The sequence below is a fragment of the Fundulus heteroclitus genome, chromosome 22 (assembly GCF_011125445.2).
Source record: "Fundulus heteroclitus isolate FHET01 chromosome 22, MU-UCD_Fhet_4.1, whole genome shotgun sequence".
NCBI lineage: Eukaryota > Metazoa > Chordata > Actinopteri > Cyprinodontiformes > Fundulidae > Fundulus > Fundulus heteroclitus.
The window spans coordinates 21,652,410-21,670,504 of record NC_046382.1 but is presented as its reverse complement, the minus strand read 5'-3'; the positions used below and the strand labels follow the sequence as shown (position 1 = coordinate 21,670,504).

At 39.1% G+C, this 18,095-nt stretch overlaps 1 protein-coding gene across 5 annotated transcripts in view; it reads right to left on the bottom strand.

The window, feature by feature from the left end:
• The window catches only part of LOC105938752 (Kv channel-interacting protein 2), a 98,947-nt gene that overhangs the window by 41,637 nt on the left and 39,215 nt on the right, over positions 1–18,095 (bottom strand). The window contains exon 1 of one of the 5 annotated variants that reach the window (XM_036126128.1): positions 474–498. The exons of the other annotated variants lie outside the window; for them this stretch is intronic. Within the exon in view, the coding sequence (XP_035982021.1) occupies positions 474–483 (10 nt within the window). The 5' untranslated portion in view covers positions 484–498. Of the gene's footprint in view, positions 1–473; positions 499–18,095 lie in introns of those variants that run through there. 5 annotated transcript variants of the gene reach the window in all.

Here is an 18,095-nt window from a genome sequence, read left to right as displayed (position 1 = left end):
AAAACACAGTGGTGGCACTATCATACTGTGGGGTTGTTTACTGGGGGGACAAGGAAGCTTTTCAGTCTTGAAGGGATATTTTTTTGGTGGGTGGGGACAAATAGAGGACAATTGTAGACAAAAACCTGCTGGAGGCTGAGGTTCAACTTCCAGCTCTGTCATATAAAATTCCCAATGATATACATTCTATCTACATCTTAGTTTGTCACTGTAACATGAGACAATGTGAACAGTTCAGGCTTTTAAGTACTTTTGAAAGCCCTGTAAGTTGGATAAAGAGATCTGAAACAGCACTTCAATAAGTTTTTCAAAATAATCACCTGTAGAAACCTTTAGTGTCAGGGGCTCATTATCAACAATCTATAAAGTCTTTCAATGTCCTAACATGACAAGTAACAGTTCGCACCCAGCACCTTCCGAGTCAGCTACTTCGCTTCATTGAACCTTAAAGTTACTTTAGAAGGGCTACTCACCTCTCTTCATGAACAGCCAGAGAGACAGTGGAAAAATCGACATAAAAACAAGTGTATAAAAGCCTCCACTGCCCTCCTCAGGGCTGCCCGGGATAAACAACGACTGAAAAGTCCTCATACCCAACTAAAAATGACTGCAGCGTATGACTTTCGGTCACCGGACAGTTCTGTATGGTTAATCAGCAGCGTTGTTGTGCTTCTCCTCCTACTGTAGGTGTCATAACATACTGTGCTTACTGGTTTGTTCCATATATCATAGACAGCCAAACAAACACATGCATTCAGCCATGGCATGCTCTGGTGACGCACTCTTTGTTTTTCCTTCATAATGCTATGGAAAAAGTATGTTAAAGAGTCACCAATCAGCAAGTCTAAATAATGCCTTTCATCCATGACTTGTGCACCTAACAGCAACTCGTCTGGTGCATTGTTGTGTTAGCCACGGCTCATGGCAGCACACAATGCAACAGGATGCACCAAGGGCTGCTACACGCAGCACAGCGTGTAAACACTGATCTCTGCTGCACAACCTGGAAACACAGCTACAGGAAGAGTAACTCACAAGGAAAACCCACCTAGTCCTGTACTCAGGCCTGGAAATCGACAATGTTTTATTTATTTCATGAATCAAACGCAGAATGAGTGAACTTTGAATTTAACAGTGTTAGAGAGCAGGTGCTGGATGGATAGGAACCTGCTGGGAGAGAAGAAAGAGAATGGGGAAGAAGGTGTTGGGGGGAGGGGGGTGCTAGGAAGCAGTAGGAAAGAAAAGAGAATTACAATGATACAGAAGTGAGTCGGACAGGTACATAAAAAAAAAAATTAGACTGCCTTGGGATGCAGGAAGATTCCCCAAACAGAAATGTAAATAAATAAATGTATGTAGCAGTCACATGACACTTATGCAGCTTTAATCAACATCCAGTAGAGGTCAGTGTATGTTAAAGCATATATACACTTCTATATACCCTCAGCACTATCCTCAAACACACAGTTTCATACAAACAAATACAGAGATTCCCTTTTAAGGTTTATTTTATAATTCCTTCAAATGTGATTTACATATTAACAAATACAATAAAGGTATGCTGCAGTTTTAGCTTGGTTTATATAAAATACAGGCAAATTACTTCATAAAGAACCTCTTCTGCTTCCTTATACCGATCTATTTTGGAACCCATGGCTCATAGTCCATGCAGTGGTATCTAATTGAATGGCCCAATGGAGAACAGGGCAATGACAACGTGGACGTCCGACATGACGTGGTGCTGAATCAGCAGCTAATCAAAAAGCACAAAGTGATCCAACCTGTAGCAGAGGACAAGTCAACCTGTACTACACATGCTGGATCCTGCAAAGACACAGAGGGAGGGCAGGAAGCCCAGCTTTGGTAAACAAGTATAAGAACACAAACGCATATTAGGAATTTTACCCAATCATATGCCTAATTTCTTAAAAAAGTTGTGCCCACCAGAAAAAGAAAAATCATATATAACTATGGAGGAAGGGGATGATAAACTAGAAGATGAGGAAGCTGGGACTGTCTATGACAGCAAGACTCGGTGAAAAGCTGTACTGTGTTAAACCCGTCAGCTGAACCCAAGGAGAGCGATAACATGTGAAATGAGGGAAGTGGGTTGATTGCATCGTTAATGACACAACATACAGCAGCAATCCTTCAGGCCTTGATGCACAGGTCAACATAAACATCCTAACATATTCATTATATTAACTATCTATGTATCAATACATACATACATAAATACATACATATATATATATATATATATATACATATATATACACATATATATATATATACATATATATCTATATATACATAAGATATAACTCATATATACACATACATATATATATATACATGATATACATACATTACATATATATATACATACATATACATATACATATACATAATATAACATTATATATATAGACATATACACATATACATATATATATAATATACATATACATATACACACATACATATAATAATATAAATATATACATATATATTAACATATATATATATATACTATATATATATACATATATATATATACAATATAATAATATATATAACAAAATACATATATTAACATACAATAGATACATACATATATCTACATACATATATACACATTATGACAGAGACGAGAAGGAGAGACAGAGACGAGTAGACAAGAGAGAGAGAGAGAGAGAGACAGAGAGAGAGAGAGAGACAGAGAGAGAGAGAGAGAGAGAGAGAGAGAGAGAGAGAGAGAGAGAGAGAGAGAGATAGAGAGATAAAGAGAGAGAGAGAGAGAAGAGGATAGATAGAGCAGATAGAGAGAGATATAGGAGAAGAGAGATAGATACATATAGATAGATATAAGAGATAAAGAAGATAGAGCATGATAGATAGAATAGAATATATATATATATATAGAGAATATAGATATTATAGATAGATATATAATATATATAATTATATATATATATATATATATTAGTATAATATATATATATTATATATATAAACACCAGCAAGGTTTCAGCACTCCTGTGTCCCCGGTATTAGACTGTGAACATGCCAGCTCCCATTATAATGGTTGTGCAGGCTTTGCTGCTCATTAGCATTCTGCAGAGGCACAAACAAAGTCAAGCACAAACTGTGTTATCTTCTAAGACATTTCTTTCCCAAAGGATAAATATTAAAAGCCATTTCCAGCGATTCCTCTGTTGTAAAGTAAAGATAATAAAAGTGCAACATTTTTTGGAAGTTGTTAACTTTTTCATCTGGCTGAGTCAATCTTTATCCAGACAAATATAAATTGTGATGGTCATATTATTATTCTCTTTTTACTAGTTTTGTTATTGAATAGATAACATTATGTTGGTTTTCTGATGACTGCCAGTCATTTTCATCACACATGAGGACGACTCAGAGTAAAGACAGTGGATCCAGGGCTTTGTTTTTGTTTGAATCCAGGAAAAACAAAGGAGCTGGTGGTGAGCCTTTACAGGGGCAGACCTAGACCCACCTCACTCACACAGGGGAACTGATGTTGAGATAGTGGACTCCTATAATACCTAGACGTTCACCTGAACAACAAACTGGACCGGAGTGACAACATTGAAGCTCTTTACAAGAAGGGTCAGAGCAGACTCTACCTCATCAGACCTTCTTTAACTCTGTGGTGGCATCAGCCATCTTCTAGGGAGTGGTCTGTTGGAGCAGTGGCTTATCTGTAGCTGAGAGGAACCAGCTGGATAAACTCATTACGAGCGCCAGCTCTGTCCCGGGAAGCCCCCAGGAGGCAAAAGGAGAGACATTACCCGTCACTGATGGACAACGTCTCCCACCCCATGCATGGAGCCGTTGCAGAGCTGAAGAGCCTTTTCAGTGACAGACTGCTCCATTCCAGATGCTCAAACGAGCGTTTCTACAGGTCGCTCCTCCTGATGGTATTATACTTTACAATCTGTGCTGCTCCGCAAAACACTTGTTTCAAAGTGTTTTCTAACATGCTAATGGTTGCACTGGTTTTCGATCCGATCAAGAATTATTTGCACCATCTCTCAGATGCTAAAGACTATTTGCACCCTTTCTATATTCTTTTTTTCTGATGTACATATTAACTATAAAATGTTGTTCTTATCACATTATGTAATCTTGTGTGTAAATCATGTGTCTTCTGTCGATGTGTTTTTTTTCACTGTCACGCCCAAATTTCCTGCTGTGGGACAATAAAGGAATTTCTACTCTATTCTATTCTGTGTTTTATTAAATGTTTGGGGTAGAGTTATTCTGCTCAGTTCTATTATCAGTCTAGGTTTCTTAGCTTTGTAACAAATCCAGCCTGTATACCTTAAAACATTAAAATGGAATTAGAAACAGCTCAACTAAAGCCAATTTAAAAAAAGACTTCTTCTTGGTGGAAATCACAGATGAACCCACACCCTGAAGTTTACTTCAAGTATTTCCTGCCATGAATTGGGAGGAAGGTTTTGTTTTCTTATATTTCACTCAGCCTCTATTGCTTTACAGATTACGATTTATGTTCGCCAATTCATTTAAATCCCAACAGATTATACAAAGTTTGCTCAAGAGGCAATATAAATATTTATATATTGGTCTATCACAGCTTAAAAAATGTAACCTTTTAATCAAAATATCAGGCTTCTAGTGTTTTTTAAATCTTATGGCCCAAGTAATGTTATAGTGGAGGCAAATGAAAAAATGAGAATACAGTGAAAATTAGTTCTAGATGAACCTTCAATAATGAATAAAAGTATTGTATGTGTTTATTCACTCATACATATATTCTTATTGACCTTTAACTTTACTGGAGTAATCTTACAGGCTAATCACATATTTATGTATACAAATCTAGCATCCACACTTTTGTGGGTATGGATTAATTTCTGTGAGCGCGGTTCGCGTTCGATTGAAAACAACAAACACTTCTGCAAAACATCTTCCCATAGTGAGGCAATATGGCATCAATTCACTCAGAGAAAAAAGGAAAAGCTTCCAAAAGCAGAATGAGCAGACCTCTGATATAAATCTTCAAAAACGCGTCAGTGAAGCAAACGATTCCTGTGATTCCTGGAAACCCACTGCTGACAGGACCCAGATAGACACTCACACCTGATAAAATTGCTTTTAAGTGTTGTGCGCTCTCTTGTGCTCCCCACAAAAACCAGGCAGGTACACAGGTCATGTTATACGGAGTGGAGAGGGCCTTACAGCTATAAATAACCCTGAGAGGAATCCGATTTGGAGAACCGGAGGTGGGAACTGATGAGATCACACATGCCAAACGGGTGTGTGTGTGTGTGTGTGTGTGTGTGTGTGTGTGTGTGTGTGTGTGTGTGTGTGTGTGTGTGTGTGAATGTACAGACACATGCAGGCACACAAAAGGCTGGGATCTGTGGAAATGGAATCAAACTGACATCATGCAGACTGGCAGACAGACAAGCAGACAAAACAGCGAGATAGCAGCAGAAGAGAGAGCAGAAACAGACTGAGCGCACCAGCACGACTGAGAGGAGGGTGTGAAGTGACACTGAGGTGCCTGCCTGGAAACGGAAGCGGGGAGGAGCACACAGTGAGACAGGGAGAAGGAGGATGGTAAAAAGCCCCGTGGATAAATTAATGAGAGCGAAATGAGAATAAAATAAAGCAAAGATGCAGCAATTTATTTTCTTATTATTATATTGTAAAATGTAAACTCTTGACGTACATCCAATATTCCCACGCCCCGGCAAGCTTTCAAGGGTATTATGGTAATTGTAATAAACGAACTTGGGTTCAATAAATATTCTTGTAGGTATAGCTTGCTTTCCGTATGAAAATTATTTGTAGATTTCATCTACATCTAAAAAAAGAATCACTACTGTAGTCTGTCATCTTTGTGTCAAAACATATTGTGCTTTAAAAATGTCCACTGTCTTTCTGTGTAATATCAGCATGACACATAGCTTAATGTACAGTAAAGGATAATATTCTCCTGTCCATGAGTGCCTCAAGGACCTTTCTTGTAGTACAGCTTTTTCTGTCATTGCTCACCTACATCATGAGAAAACACAGCTGGATAACTCCTGGTAAGGCGGTAAGCCCTTAAAAGTCAATACTCAGAGGCTGTCGTCCAGGCGCAACACAATGGACCTGCTTGGATGTAGTTTTAAATGGACAGAAAGGCGACAGTCACTGCAACATGCAACCCAATAAGCAAAATGGATCATTCAAAGGATAAGAACAGGTAATAATTTAGATTTTAATTTAGAAAGTATGCTAAGCTCAGAGGTTTGTTTGGGATCATTACTGAACAAGCAACATATTGAAGGACAAGGAACACAGCAGACAGATCGTGTGTAAAAAAAAAAGTTTGGGAGAAGTTTATAAAGGCAAAATCCCAACATCTGAATCTCTCACTATTAGTCATGCTTCATAAAAGAGTGGCAAACAAGCCGTTGTTCAAAGTCAGGCAGAAGAGGTGTTCACATACAAACACGTAAAGACGGTGTGCTGAATTGAGAAGACCAAAACTGATTTTTTGGTCAAAAGGCAAAATGCTGTGTAGTGGAAAACTACCACTGCACATCCCCCTTAACACACCATAAACAAGGTGGTGGCAGCATCATGCTTAGGGGACGTTGTGGCCAGACCTACAACGATACAGCTTAGATCAGGACAATGTTTTACACACTACGGACCAGACTGGAGTTTTTGCTCTCCGGGTGGTGCAGTGATTGTGGGTTGTGAGCTGTGGGGGATCAGAGGCTGGGGCTTTGTGTACAAAACCAAGATTTTGATTTGATTTATTCATCAGTGTATCAAGCACCATCACAAGGTGCCTAGCCAAAATAGGCTTACAAGACACTATACAACCACAACACAAAAAGAAGAACCGAGAACTTAGCTCCCTCATCCTTGTCCATATATTTGTCTCACTATTTGACTGCATATTTTCTACTTGTGAAACACATTGACGAAAACACAAATAATTCCATTTTCCTTCTTCAAACTTTTTTTCAAACTGTTAGCTTATCAATAGCAAGAAAATGACATACGCACAGTGCAGTGCTGATCAGCGGCCCTTTGGTTGGGAACCCCTGGTTTGGATCAAAGCAGAATTAATTTGCTTGAATGATCCAAACAACGTCCCAGATCTAGATCTAACAGACAATCGTAGGAAGTTTTGAAAACTGTTGTTAACAGATACTTCCAATCCAGTCCGACTGAGTTGAGCTGTTTTTTTAAAGAACAATAGGCAAACATTTTACGTTGTAGACATGCAAAGCTGGTGAGACATACCCCAAAAGACAAGCAGCAACCATGGGAGCAAAAAGGGATTCTACAATATCAATACAAACAATATAATTGCAGACCACACTTTTTGCTTAAGACCCCCCCCCCTCCCCATCATGCTTTACTGAGCAATTACAAACTCCATTTCAATAGTCTTCGTTTAAACTATGGATACTAAATTAGCTATCTCCAGTACTGGGGGCTACTGGATTTAAAAGGTTAAAAAAACATGTATTATTTTCCCTCTGCTTTACAATTATACACTACTTTATGGTTGGCTATCACCTAAACTCCCTTCAAAAATTGTTAGGGTGTGTTGTTCAAGACATGAACTCTGTGAGTAGAGTTGGAAATTGGGGGGAGGGGGGAGTTCTGGTATGTTTGCCATGTTCTGTGCTGCTCTCCTGCTGTGACACACAGGTGCGAGTCAGGCAAAAAAACAGAAGAATCCATTCCACAATCATACATATATAAGTGTTTCAGCTGAACATGGCAGACCGACAAACTTCCAACTGAAGCACAGCGGAAAAAGTGACAGACAAGTGCTGCTCAAGAAAAGGCCAAGCAAGTGAGACACTCACAGAAAGTGAAAAGTGACATCAGTCTGTCACCAAAAGGGTGCTAAAATGGTGGTGTTAGTCGAGTATTTCTGTAAGACAGAGGTATTTATCCTGGTACTTATTTATTATTGTGAAGGAGTATACCGCTTTTCCTGATGAGAATTATTGTTTCTACATTTATTATACATGTGCCTCTGTTGCTTCATGCAGCTTCTCCCTGGTTTCCCTTCATTCTGCTTAACTTCACACAGAACTCACGCCGATATTGCCACAATCTATCCTATTCGGTCTTCTTTCATTTCCACATATCCTGACTCTCTCTTGCTGTGTCTTTGATGTTGACTAGAGGTCAGTGGCACTGTTTCTCAAGGTTGTTCTTGCCCGGGATCTGCCCTCCTCACACCAGGGTGGCCAACTGGATGTGACAGCTCAGTCCCAGCGGGGACCCAACAGACTTTTAGTGCCTCTAATCACCCGCCTCTCAGGTGGATAGAACTGATGGGCACCCTTTGTTTTCTTCCACCAAAGTCCATTTACCAAGAGTTTAACACAAGGATAGACAAAAAGGAAAAACATTGAAAGAAATGTCTTCTTTATGTTTGCTTTAATCAACTCTTACTAATAAAAGGTTTCCAAGTTGGATGTCCAACTTTAAAGAACGGTCTGGTCAATTGTTCTGACTAGGACATTCCAACTTTGGGGCACTAATTCAATGCAACATAAATCCCAGACATACCACAACTTACATTCTAAACTCAGACATGGTGTGGGGGAAATTTGAAAAATTAAAGGCGTTGTTGCAAACAACTAAACATAAAGGCTCAGTGCTTTTTACACAAAGTATGACTGCCCCACTCAAATAAGTATTAGCTGAATTAATCAGAAAAGAAATCGAACTGCCTTGCCATTGGAAAAGCTCTAAATATTTGCCATGCTGAGACGAATGAATCTCTGCAGACAGGATGCCTGCATAGCGTAGCAGAGGGTCATGTTCAGTAATTACCTGGTCATAAGCTGCAACATTTGGGTGCTTGACTGTTTATTAGTTGTGATGCTCACACCACAGAGACACTAGAAAAATCTGAGGTTTTAGTGCTTATATGGAGATGAAATTACCTATGCCACAATATGGCGTATGGGCAGTTGTTGTATGAGTTTTTTTTTTTTTTTTAAACAGCACATTCTTCTGTGTTAGTATCAGTCATCAGTCCATTAGTCCTGTTTACTTATCACTCCTCATATCAATGCATCTCTTAATTACAGCTGCAGAATTGCATCTTAATGACTATCCTCTGTCTTTTACACAAAACCGTAAAGACCTTGTGTATAGTATGAATAACACACAGGGTGGGTTGCTATGAAGATTATAGTAGAATAAATAGCAGGTAAAACACTACCTTAAAATTATACAGTCATAATAATATAACTAAGATTTATTTGCATACATGCATCAAAGATTTTTATATGATTAAGGAAAAAAAGACAATTTAAAGAAGGGGTATCCAAAGTGCGGCTGGGGGGCCATTTGTGGTGGTTGATGCAGACCGAGATTTTTTGTTATTATTATTATTATGGCAAAATTATTAGAAACAAGTTAAAATCTTCCTACCATTGAAATGTTAAATACAACACAAAGTAATCAGCCTTTAAAGACTACACTTTTTACCTTCTCTTCAATTTCATACAAAGGACAGCATCTATCAAATGACTTTCATTCAAATGCAGACTTTGCTGCACCAAAATCTGCTTTTGATTAATTTAAATAAAACTGGATAAACACAGAGCGTGTTTTCAAAAAAAGAGCCCTGTTCTTCATGCAGTTCAATTTTCTTTCAATCGAGACCAAAATAATTTGCAAACTGGATAACTATTCTTTAATAAGGTAAACGTGCAAAAAAAGGTTTTGGACCTATAATAATTTACACATGCCTTTTTTACAGAAAATGTGGTTAATTTGTTTAATTAAAATATTGTGTGCTCATGTTTTGTGAAGCAGGTGAAAAAAAACTAAAATTCACTGTGTACATTTTGTGTTACTTCATTATCATCATCATCATCATCATTGTCATCGTCATCGTCATCATCATCTTTTGGCCCTCTATACTTTTGACTTGAGATTTGACTTTGGCCCATGTGACAAAAAGTTTGGATACCCCTGATTTAAAAGCTTTAACTGCACTTCTTTCAGGCACTCCTCCTGCCATCTGCAAAGGCTCATGCAATCAGACCTTAAGCTGAAGAAATCAGGCGTACACATTGTTCAAACAGCAGTGGAAGTGTAGCTGAAAGATTCCTGTGGTGTTCAATAGCTTTAGTTAGCTTAGATTCATCCACTGCTCTAAAAAACTATAGTTAGCAGCAAATTTATCCACCTGCCAGGGAGCCTTGTCAACGAAGGGGTGGAAGATACACTTCCCTTGAGTAAGTTAGCCTTTAATGACTAAGGGGCTGGCTGGAGAAAGATGATTAGAAAATTAATTATTTATCAAAATGCTACTAAAAATTTCCCCCTGAAAACTGAAAAATTGGGAAGGAGTCATTAAGGTCTAAATTGAATGTTCTGAACTTTGAATCCGGGGCTTTTTATGAGGACAAGAATGTGTAGAAATTAATATGTTCGTTCGGTTGCACACAGAAAGCTGCAAATTTTGAACAATTTCAGTCTCTGCGTCCTTTTCTCACCATAGTTGCAGATCCTCCCATCACCTAAAAGACAAATAGCCATGCAGCAGAAATCCCAATAATCCACAGTTGATTCAATGCACTGCAATCATTGCTGCCTATGTTTTGAGCACATAGAGCTATAAAGGCTAGGGTTAAGAAAGATGCACTGATGTCTTCATGTTGTTGCTGAGTTTTTCTTCTTCAAAGCTCTCTTGGAGTTGTTTTCAAAGTTCCTGGTAAAGCTAAACTGACATTTGACTGTGCATGTTGTCAAAGCTTAATTATGCTGATCTCATCAAAAATATAAAAATCAGTCTTATTATAAACTGTTTGTTGTTAAAAGAGTTGAAACTGTTTGTGGCTGTTAATTTTGCCTAAAACAGAGGGAGAGGACAGCAGGAAGTGAGTGATGCAAGGAGATACTTCAAGATCTTAGAAAACAAGAATAACAAGATGCTTATTGTGCAAATGAGATGCAGGAAAGTTCAAGTTATGGTGTTGCAAAAATAATTATACTCTGAACTTTTACAGAATGATAATTTTTGCGCCCCCTCCTCCTCCCCCCCCCCCAATCATTTTAAGTATTTTGATATTGTATGTTTGTAAGCCTTGTATTGCTGTTCTGTTTAATTCTGTGTATTAAAGTATGTGAAAACCAGTCTCTCTTGTAAATGAAAACCTGTGTCTCACTGACACTTCCTGTACAAATCAAGATTTAATAATAATAAGTTCAACAACAATACATTGTAATGTATTTTATTGGAATTTCAGTGGTTGGATCAATAGAAGTTAGCTGTCTTCACTCCAGTATACCACGATAAAACAAAAGGAAACCTGTGACATTCAGACATCACCTATAAGTCACCTTTCTGATTGTATGGTGGTGGCAACATCACACTTGAGACGTGCGTTCCTTAGGAATGCCCTAAGAAAACCATAACAGTCTCTATATTGAATTTTATATCATACAAACAATTGATATAGAATGATAGAAAGTACAGCTTTACATAAGTGACTCCTGAGTGATGCTGTACTTCAGCACCATGGACAGAGACACAGACAGCACTGTTACAACCAGTATTTCTGATTATGCTTTTTAACTTTCTTTTTCAAGGGATACAATAAAATCTAAATGCAAAAGCTCAGCCTGAAAAAACCCAATCACACGTTTCCCACTTGTTCTTTCACAGAGAAAACTCTCACATGACCAAATACAACTGAACCAAACTGTGATCACACTCTTCTACTTCACAGCTCCCTATACAAATTTCATCACACAGCACATTAGATCCTCACTGCTTTCTGTGACAAAGAACCACTGCGTGTTTTTACAAATATCCACATCCATTCAACGTTCATCGGTCGATTTGAGACACGTTCTGCTCAACAGCCAAGTGTTCTTACTTGTGGTTTTTGTTCAAATGCAGGTTAAAGTAAAATCACTATTCAAGAAACAGTAGTTGGGTTTGGGAACATGTCTGAAGGACATATCGGTGAATGTGTCACGACCACCAATAATCATGCCAGCTGCCTGAATGGTCTCCCTCCTTCGCTTTGACTGCCGCCCTCTAAATGATCTGATGGCTATTAAAAAAAACAAGCTGGCCTTATAACATCCTCCGTTAAGCTCTGATTTAAGTCTTCAGGGTGCCATCGAGCCAAATAATGTACAGCAAGGTTCAAGGTCTTATTCAACTCTAATCAGATGACATAGAACCATGCTTTATGCTGCAGTATCCTCTCTTCCTTTATGCAGATTGTATTGAATTTTTTTCCCACCTCTTCCCTACTTCCACACACGCAGACACACACTCCAACTGCTACTAATAGGGGGTTATTTTTAGCACAAGTGAGGGGTGTGTATACACATGATGGATGATGGTGATGTTTCACGCATTGCTCGTACAGGGAATAGAAGAGGGAGGGAGATGAAGGTGGGGAAGGTTGAAAGCAGTTCAAGGAGCTGGCCTAAAGGAGATGACACACACGGAGAGTTTTCACCGAGCTGTTGGAGGTGCAGAGCCAAAAGCGAGTAGGGCAGAGGGGAAGGTCATGACTTTCACCTGGAATCTAGGCTGCTGCGGCAAAGTCACCCACAAGCAGTGGAAAATCAACAGATGATGGCTCGTCTTTGAAAAGAGATTAACAGCCTGACATAAAACATCCTCCTATTGCAATACAGCCCAAACCGATAAAGAGACAAATTTATGAACACAAAGTTTCTAGTTTCTTGTCTTTACCTCTTGAAAGAAGATTGAAGATGTTCTCATGGGAGAAAAGCCTGTAGCCACCCATAAATCATTTTGATTACGAGAAGCTCCAGAAAGCGCAATGATGTAAGGGGGGTTAAAGACCTGACAGGCAGCGCGAGCAAAAGCAATGGCTTAATCAGCTTGGGACAAAGTGAAATGTGAACAGCATGGAGCAGATTAGGGGTAAAACAGTGCGAATGGTGCCAGGGAAAACAAAGGATAGGGAAGCAAGCAACAGATACTCGGACGGATTATCCAGCATACACAGAGAGCACAAATAACTACTAACCAACTGTCGCTTTTCCTTTAATAACCTGATCTGGAATGCCGCTGTTTGTGTGTAAAATTGGCAGCCCATTTCAAAACAGAGGTGTTATTTTAAACCTTCAAAGAGGAACGTTTTTTTGTTTTCTACATGCTTCGACCTTCTGCGAGGATGTTATTTTTAGGCCACCTTTTTTAATCTTTACTGCGAACATGCAAGTCAGGAGGTGACAAAAGCAGACAGAAGCAGATGAGAGGGAGCAAGGTAATTGAGGTGAGAATCTTCACGTGTCTGGAGACAAAAAAAAACAAAAAAGCGCGGAGATGTGATAAAACCACATCTGTGCACTCAGCTCCTCCTTCGTCTATCTGTTCCTCATTTTAGATCGTCACAAAATAACTGCCACAACATTGTTTGCACATTTTGAAACAATAATCTTTAATGAAGCAGAAGAAAATCTGTTAAATGGAGGAGAATATGTCTTTGAGTTTGCTGAGTTACCAAAGCATGGGGATAAAGCGCTGCTTCCTGTTGAGTTTTCATGTTTTATTATGCACTGATATCAGAGAACGCCAAGACCAGTCAGGAACAGTATCTCCTCCCCGCCCCCACTGTAAAGCATATAAGCCGGAATAAGTTTCCCTTATGATAATGAACGATTCCTTCACACTGTGAGGGCCATTACCGCACACTGTGTTATGACTTACAACTGTGTTTGCAAGCAAATACAGAAACCAATGTGAATCAAACCAAACTCCCTGCAAGGAACTCCACAACAACCTCTGGCAGACTATGTTTCAGATGTTTTGTTAAAAATTGAAGTTTAGAGTACTTTTTTAGGCAAAAGGAGTATTAAAGCAACACTGAATAAACAAAAACAAACAGGTACAGCTTGATAAATTACGATGTCATTGAAAAGTTCATTTATTTCAGGAAATTAACATAAAAATGATTACACAGAGTGACTTGTGTATTTCAAGGGGTTATTTCTATAAGTGATTAAGCCTTACAGCTGAATAAAACCCAACAGTAGGTTTCTCAGAAAATAAGAACAATATAATCCAAATCTAATAATATATAATAATATAAGACCAATCAATTTTGATTACAGAATCGTTGAACTACAAAAAGGTATTTGCATGTTATACAGTCTATTCACGCAATACTTGGTCAGAGCTTTTTTTGCAACAATTATATCATAAATGTAGCATAAATGTATGAGGCTGAGTGAGTCCTCCTGCTCTCTGAAGATCTCCACTGGGGGCGTGGCCTATCCTAATCAGGTTCTCACCTGTCACCTATTATCCCATCAAGCTGCTGGGTATATATGGAGCTGCCAGACGGTCACTCTTCGCCTGTTGGTTCCACAAAGTGGTTGCTTACACCTTCAAGCCCCAGAGGATTTTTCTCCGTACCACGCTGCCTGTCAGAACTCAGTTATTGCTCATTCATATGACTCCTGGCTTCTCCTAAACTCAGCACTCGCCTGCCTGCCCGCTTTCCACCATCACCAGGACTCACCTGCTCAGCTCTCACGGTCTCACCCTCATCAGGATCACCCTTACCCAGTCAGCATGCTAAAGTGCTACCAAAGTTCCCGAACCTCTGGAATCCGACCAACCGACGTATCCAGCTTCCACACACTTTAAAAAATAATAACTTTTAAATGTTACCTTGGTGTCCTGCTTATGGTTCTGCATGTGGGTCACACAGCTACCATCTAATGGTGCGTTCCCACCGAACGCGTTTTGAGCATCAGGGACATCTGGTTTACATGGAAAGTCTATGATGGATGTGTATCGGAGGGTTGAGAGGTCCTGTGGCACGTTTCACCCGTCGGGAGCGGCGAGTTTTGAGCTTTCAGCGTTGGTAAATCTGAACTTTTGCAGCTGGACAAGGAGCTATTATCCATGATCAGTCTAGCTCGCACTACAGAGACAGTTAAAGGACGTCGCTTGGAGGAGGATTATCAAGGACATCGGATAAGTTATAATATTTTCCGGCATTTGAGGAATAGAACAGGGTCGCTCTTCCCAGCACGCGTCAGACCTGTCTGTCTACATTTTGCTGACGCTCTGCACAAGCGTCCAGGTTAAGGCATTGGACGCCTTTTTTACGCTCAAATCATGTTCAGTAAAAAACGCAGCATTACATCACAGAGTGAAATGAAAGCAATCAGCCTGCAGCTCAGCTGAGGTGTTAAGGAAGCGCAGGCTGCTTTAACACAGCCCTCTGTTTGTTGGATCTGGTCTCTGTCTCTCTTGTTCTCGAGAGTCTACATCAAACAGGTTTGCTTCCCAATCCAGCAGAATGACATCATGGCGATTAACCAAGTGTTGATACAAGTGAGTAAACACATACCAAGTCCAACTGGAAAATCAAATCAGCATCTCCATAAAGCTTGTCAGCAGAGGGACGAAAGAAACGCTCAAAAATTTCCTGGTGGACAGTTTGCCTTGATTAAAAAAAGTGAACCAAAACCAGCAGATGACATGGCCCTTCAAATCATCAGTGACTGTGGAAACTTCTCTCTGGACCTCAGACGGCTTGAATTCTGTGTCTCTCCATTCTCCCTCCAGATTGTGATTATGAAATTAAATGCAAATAAAAATTTAATCTGAAAACAGGGGTTTGGCGCACAGAACAGTATTCAAGTCTTTGTTCCCCTTAGCCCAGGTCAGATGCTTTAACACAAGGAATGTAACAGTTGTCGCCCACCTTATTGAATCCTTTGTGTGTGCATGTTGGCTCTCAAAGCACTGGCTCCAGTCGCAGTTCACACCTTGTGAATCCCCCACAAACTCATGATTGGCCTTAACGTTACAACTCTTTCAGACACATTTGACAAAGAAAAACAAAGGAACACTTTTCTTTCTCCTTTACTATTGCACTTTTTCCTTCCCCTTAACTTTCCTATACTATGCTGAAATAAGGCACCCTGAACAGACAGCTTCACCTTTGTGTCTTAGGATGTTGGCATCTCCCAGAAAACTGTTAAGTCAGCATTCTTTATTATTGTCATATACAAATCATAGAAATGTGGACCAACATTTCTGTCCTAAAATGTATTTTTATTGATCTAACGTTGTTCTTGAGTTTTCTGAAACACTGATACTTGTGTTTTTAGTATTTATATGCAATAACCACCAAAATTAGCAGTAATACGTGAATTTGCATAATTGACAAGCTCCACCTTTTAACTGAGTTATTGAAATAAACTGAAATAAACTTTTCAGTGCAATTATAAATGCCTGAGATACACCTGGCTCTATAAAGCATGATGCAGCTCTCCTCTTTTGATATGAAGACACATAAACTCGATATGGCTTTCAACATCTGAAATATTATACAGAAGCACAGCAATTACATAATTTTGCTATTTGACTTTGTATGGCTTTGCATGCAAATGCCCTTGTGACACTAACTAGACACAAATGCAAGCAAATGGTTGCTCTACCGACTAACGATGACAGTTCTGGAAAGTTTTCCTGACAAAAATAAGAAAAATCTGCAGCCCATCTGAGATGCATCCACACACACACACACACACACACACACACACACACACACACATAAAAGGCACACAAAGCACAAGTAAAGCTCTCTATGGTGAGGCCACGGCTCAGACTGAAGATATTTTATTCATAAATGAAAGGCCTGATAACAAAATCTCTTTGGTCAGGGTCACAAGTGAGCTGCAAAGAAAATCAGCTTCATACTTTAAAGCTGAAAAAACCCTGGATCTGAAGAAATATGTGTGTGTCTGCGTCTACCTGAGCCAATGTGTAAATTTATTTTAAAAGTAATGGAATCACGACAGCAACGGAGATGTGAAGCTGCACATGAATACTGTGATCAGGCCTCATTTACATGCACATTGGCATCCAGTTTGACAGAAATGTTAGGACTCCATACAAATGACTCTTACTGCACGGGAAATTAATGTCACTTTTTCTTGATCTTATCTCTGAAGTCCTTGTGGAACACTCAAAAGTTAGGTGCAATAATGGAGAATACAGTTTAAATGTAGTCTCCACAAACAAAGCTTCTAAGCCTCCAGACATAACATTTATTTTGCCTGATTATTGCAAGCTGAAGAAACATATAACATGGTTACTGGGATGTCAAAATGCTAAAGTGGGACGTGTTAAATTAGTATTTAAAAGAAAAGAAAGTTAATTTTGTAGCCAACATGGTAAAACCTGTAAATAGGGTACCATTGTTTTGTTATTTGACAATAGCAAAACTAGATCATAGTAAAAAAAAAAAAAAACAAGAAGAAAAACAACAACTTCCTATTAATCTGAGTACAGACAGTTTATTAATAATGAAACTTTTTTAAAGATTTGCTCATTTCCTTTTTTTAAAATGTAGAGTAGCTTGGCGTAATCTTGAGTAAAGAGTGTCTTACCTGCAGTGGGCAGTGATCACAGTTATCTCAGTTTTGAGAATTGGGAAACATTTCTTCCTGCTACAGTATTAAGAAATTCATGAGTGAGAAGAATTTTTCACAAACGTGTTCACTGCGACCAAAGTCAAATTCCTTGCCTGTTCAGCCAATCATGGCCAATTAAAGAGGACTCTGATTCAGAATCTGATTATAGTTAATCTGATTTGCCATGAAATAAATTCAGCTGTTCTAGTAAGACTTATTCTGATAGTTACTGATGAATTACTGCTTCTTTTCAGCTGTAGATAAGCAACTGCTCCAATAAACTATGCCATAATGGCTGATGTCACAGAAACCAAAAAGGTCTCCTCAGCAGGCAGAGTCTGCTCTGCAACTTCCTGTGAAGAAAGTGTTGTGATGTCAGTCCAGTTTATTGTTCAGGTGAACATTTAAAAAAAATTAAAAGAGTCCACCTGCAGCTCCTTGGACCACCCTGCACTGAACAGGAGATGGTTCCACAGACACCAATCCACATAGTCCTGTGTTAACTGTGTCCACTCCAAATCGCCCTCGCCTATGAGGAGGATGAGTATGGTAGAGTCGAGTCATCAAAGAACTTTTGTAGATGGCAGCCTGAGGAGTTGATGGAAAAATCTGCAGTGCGGAGGGTG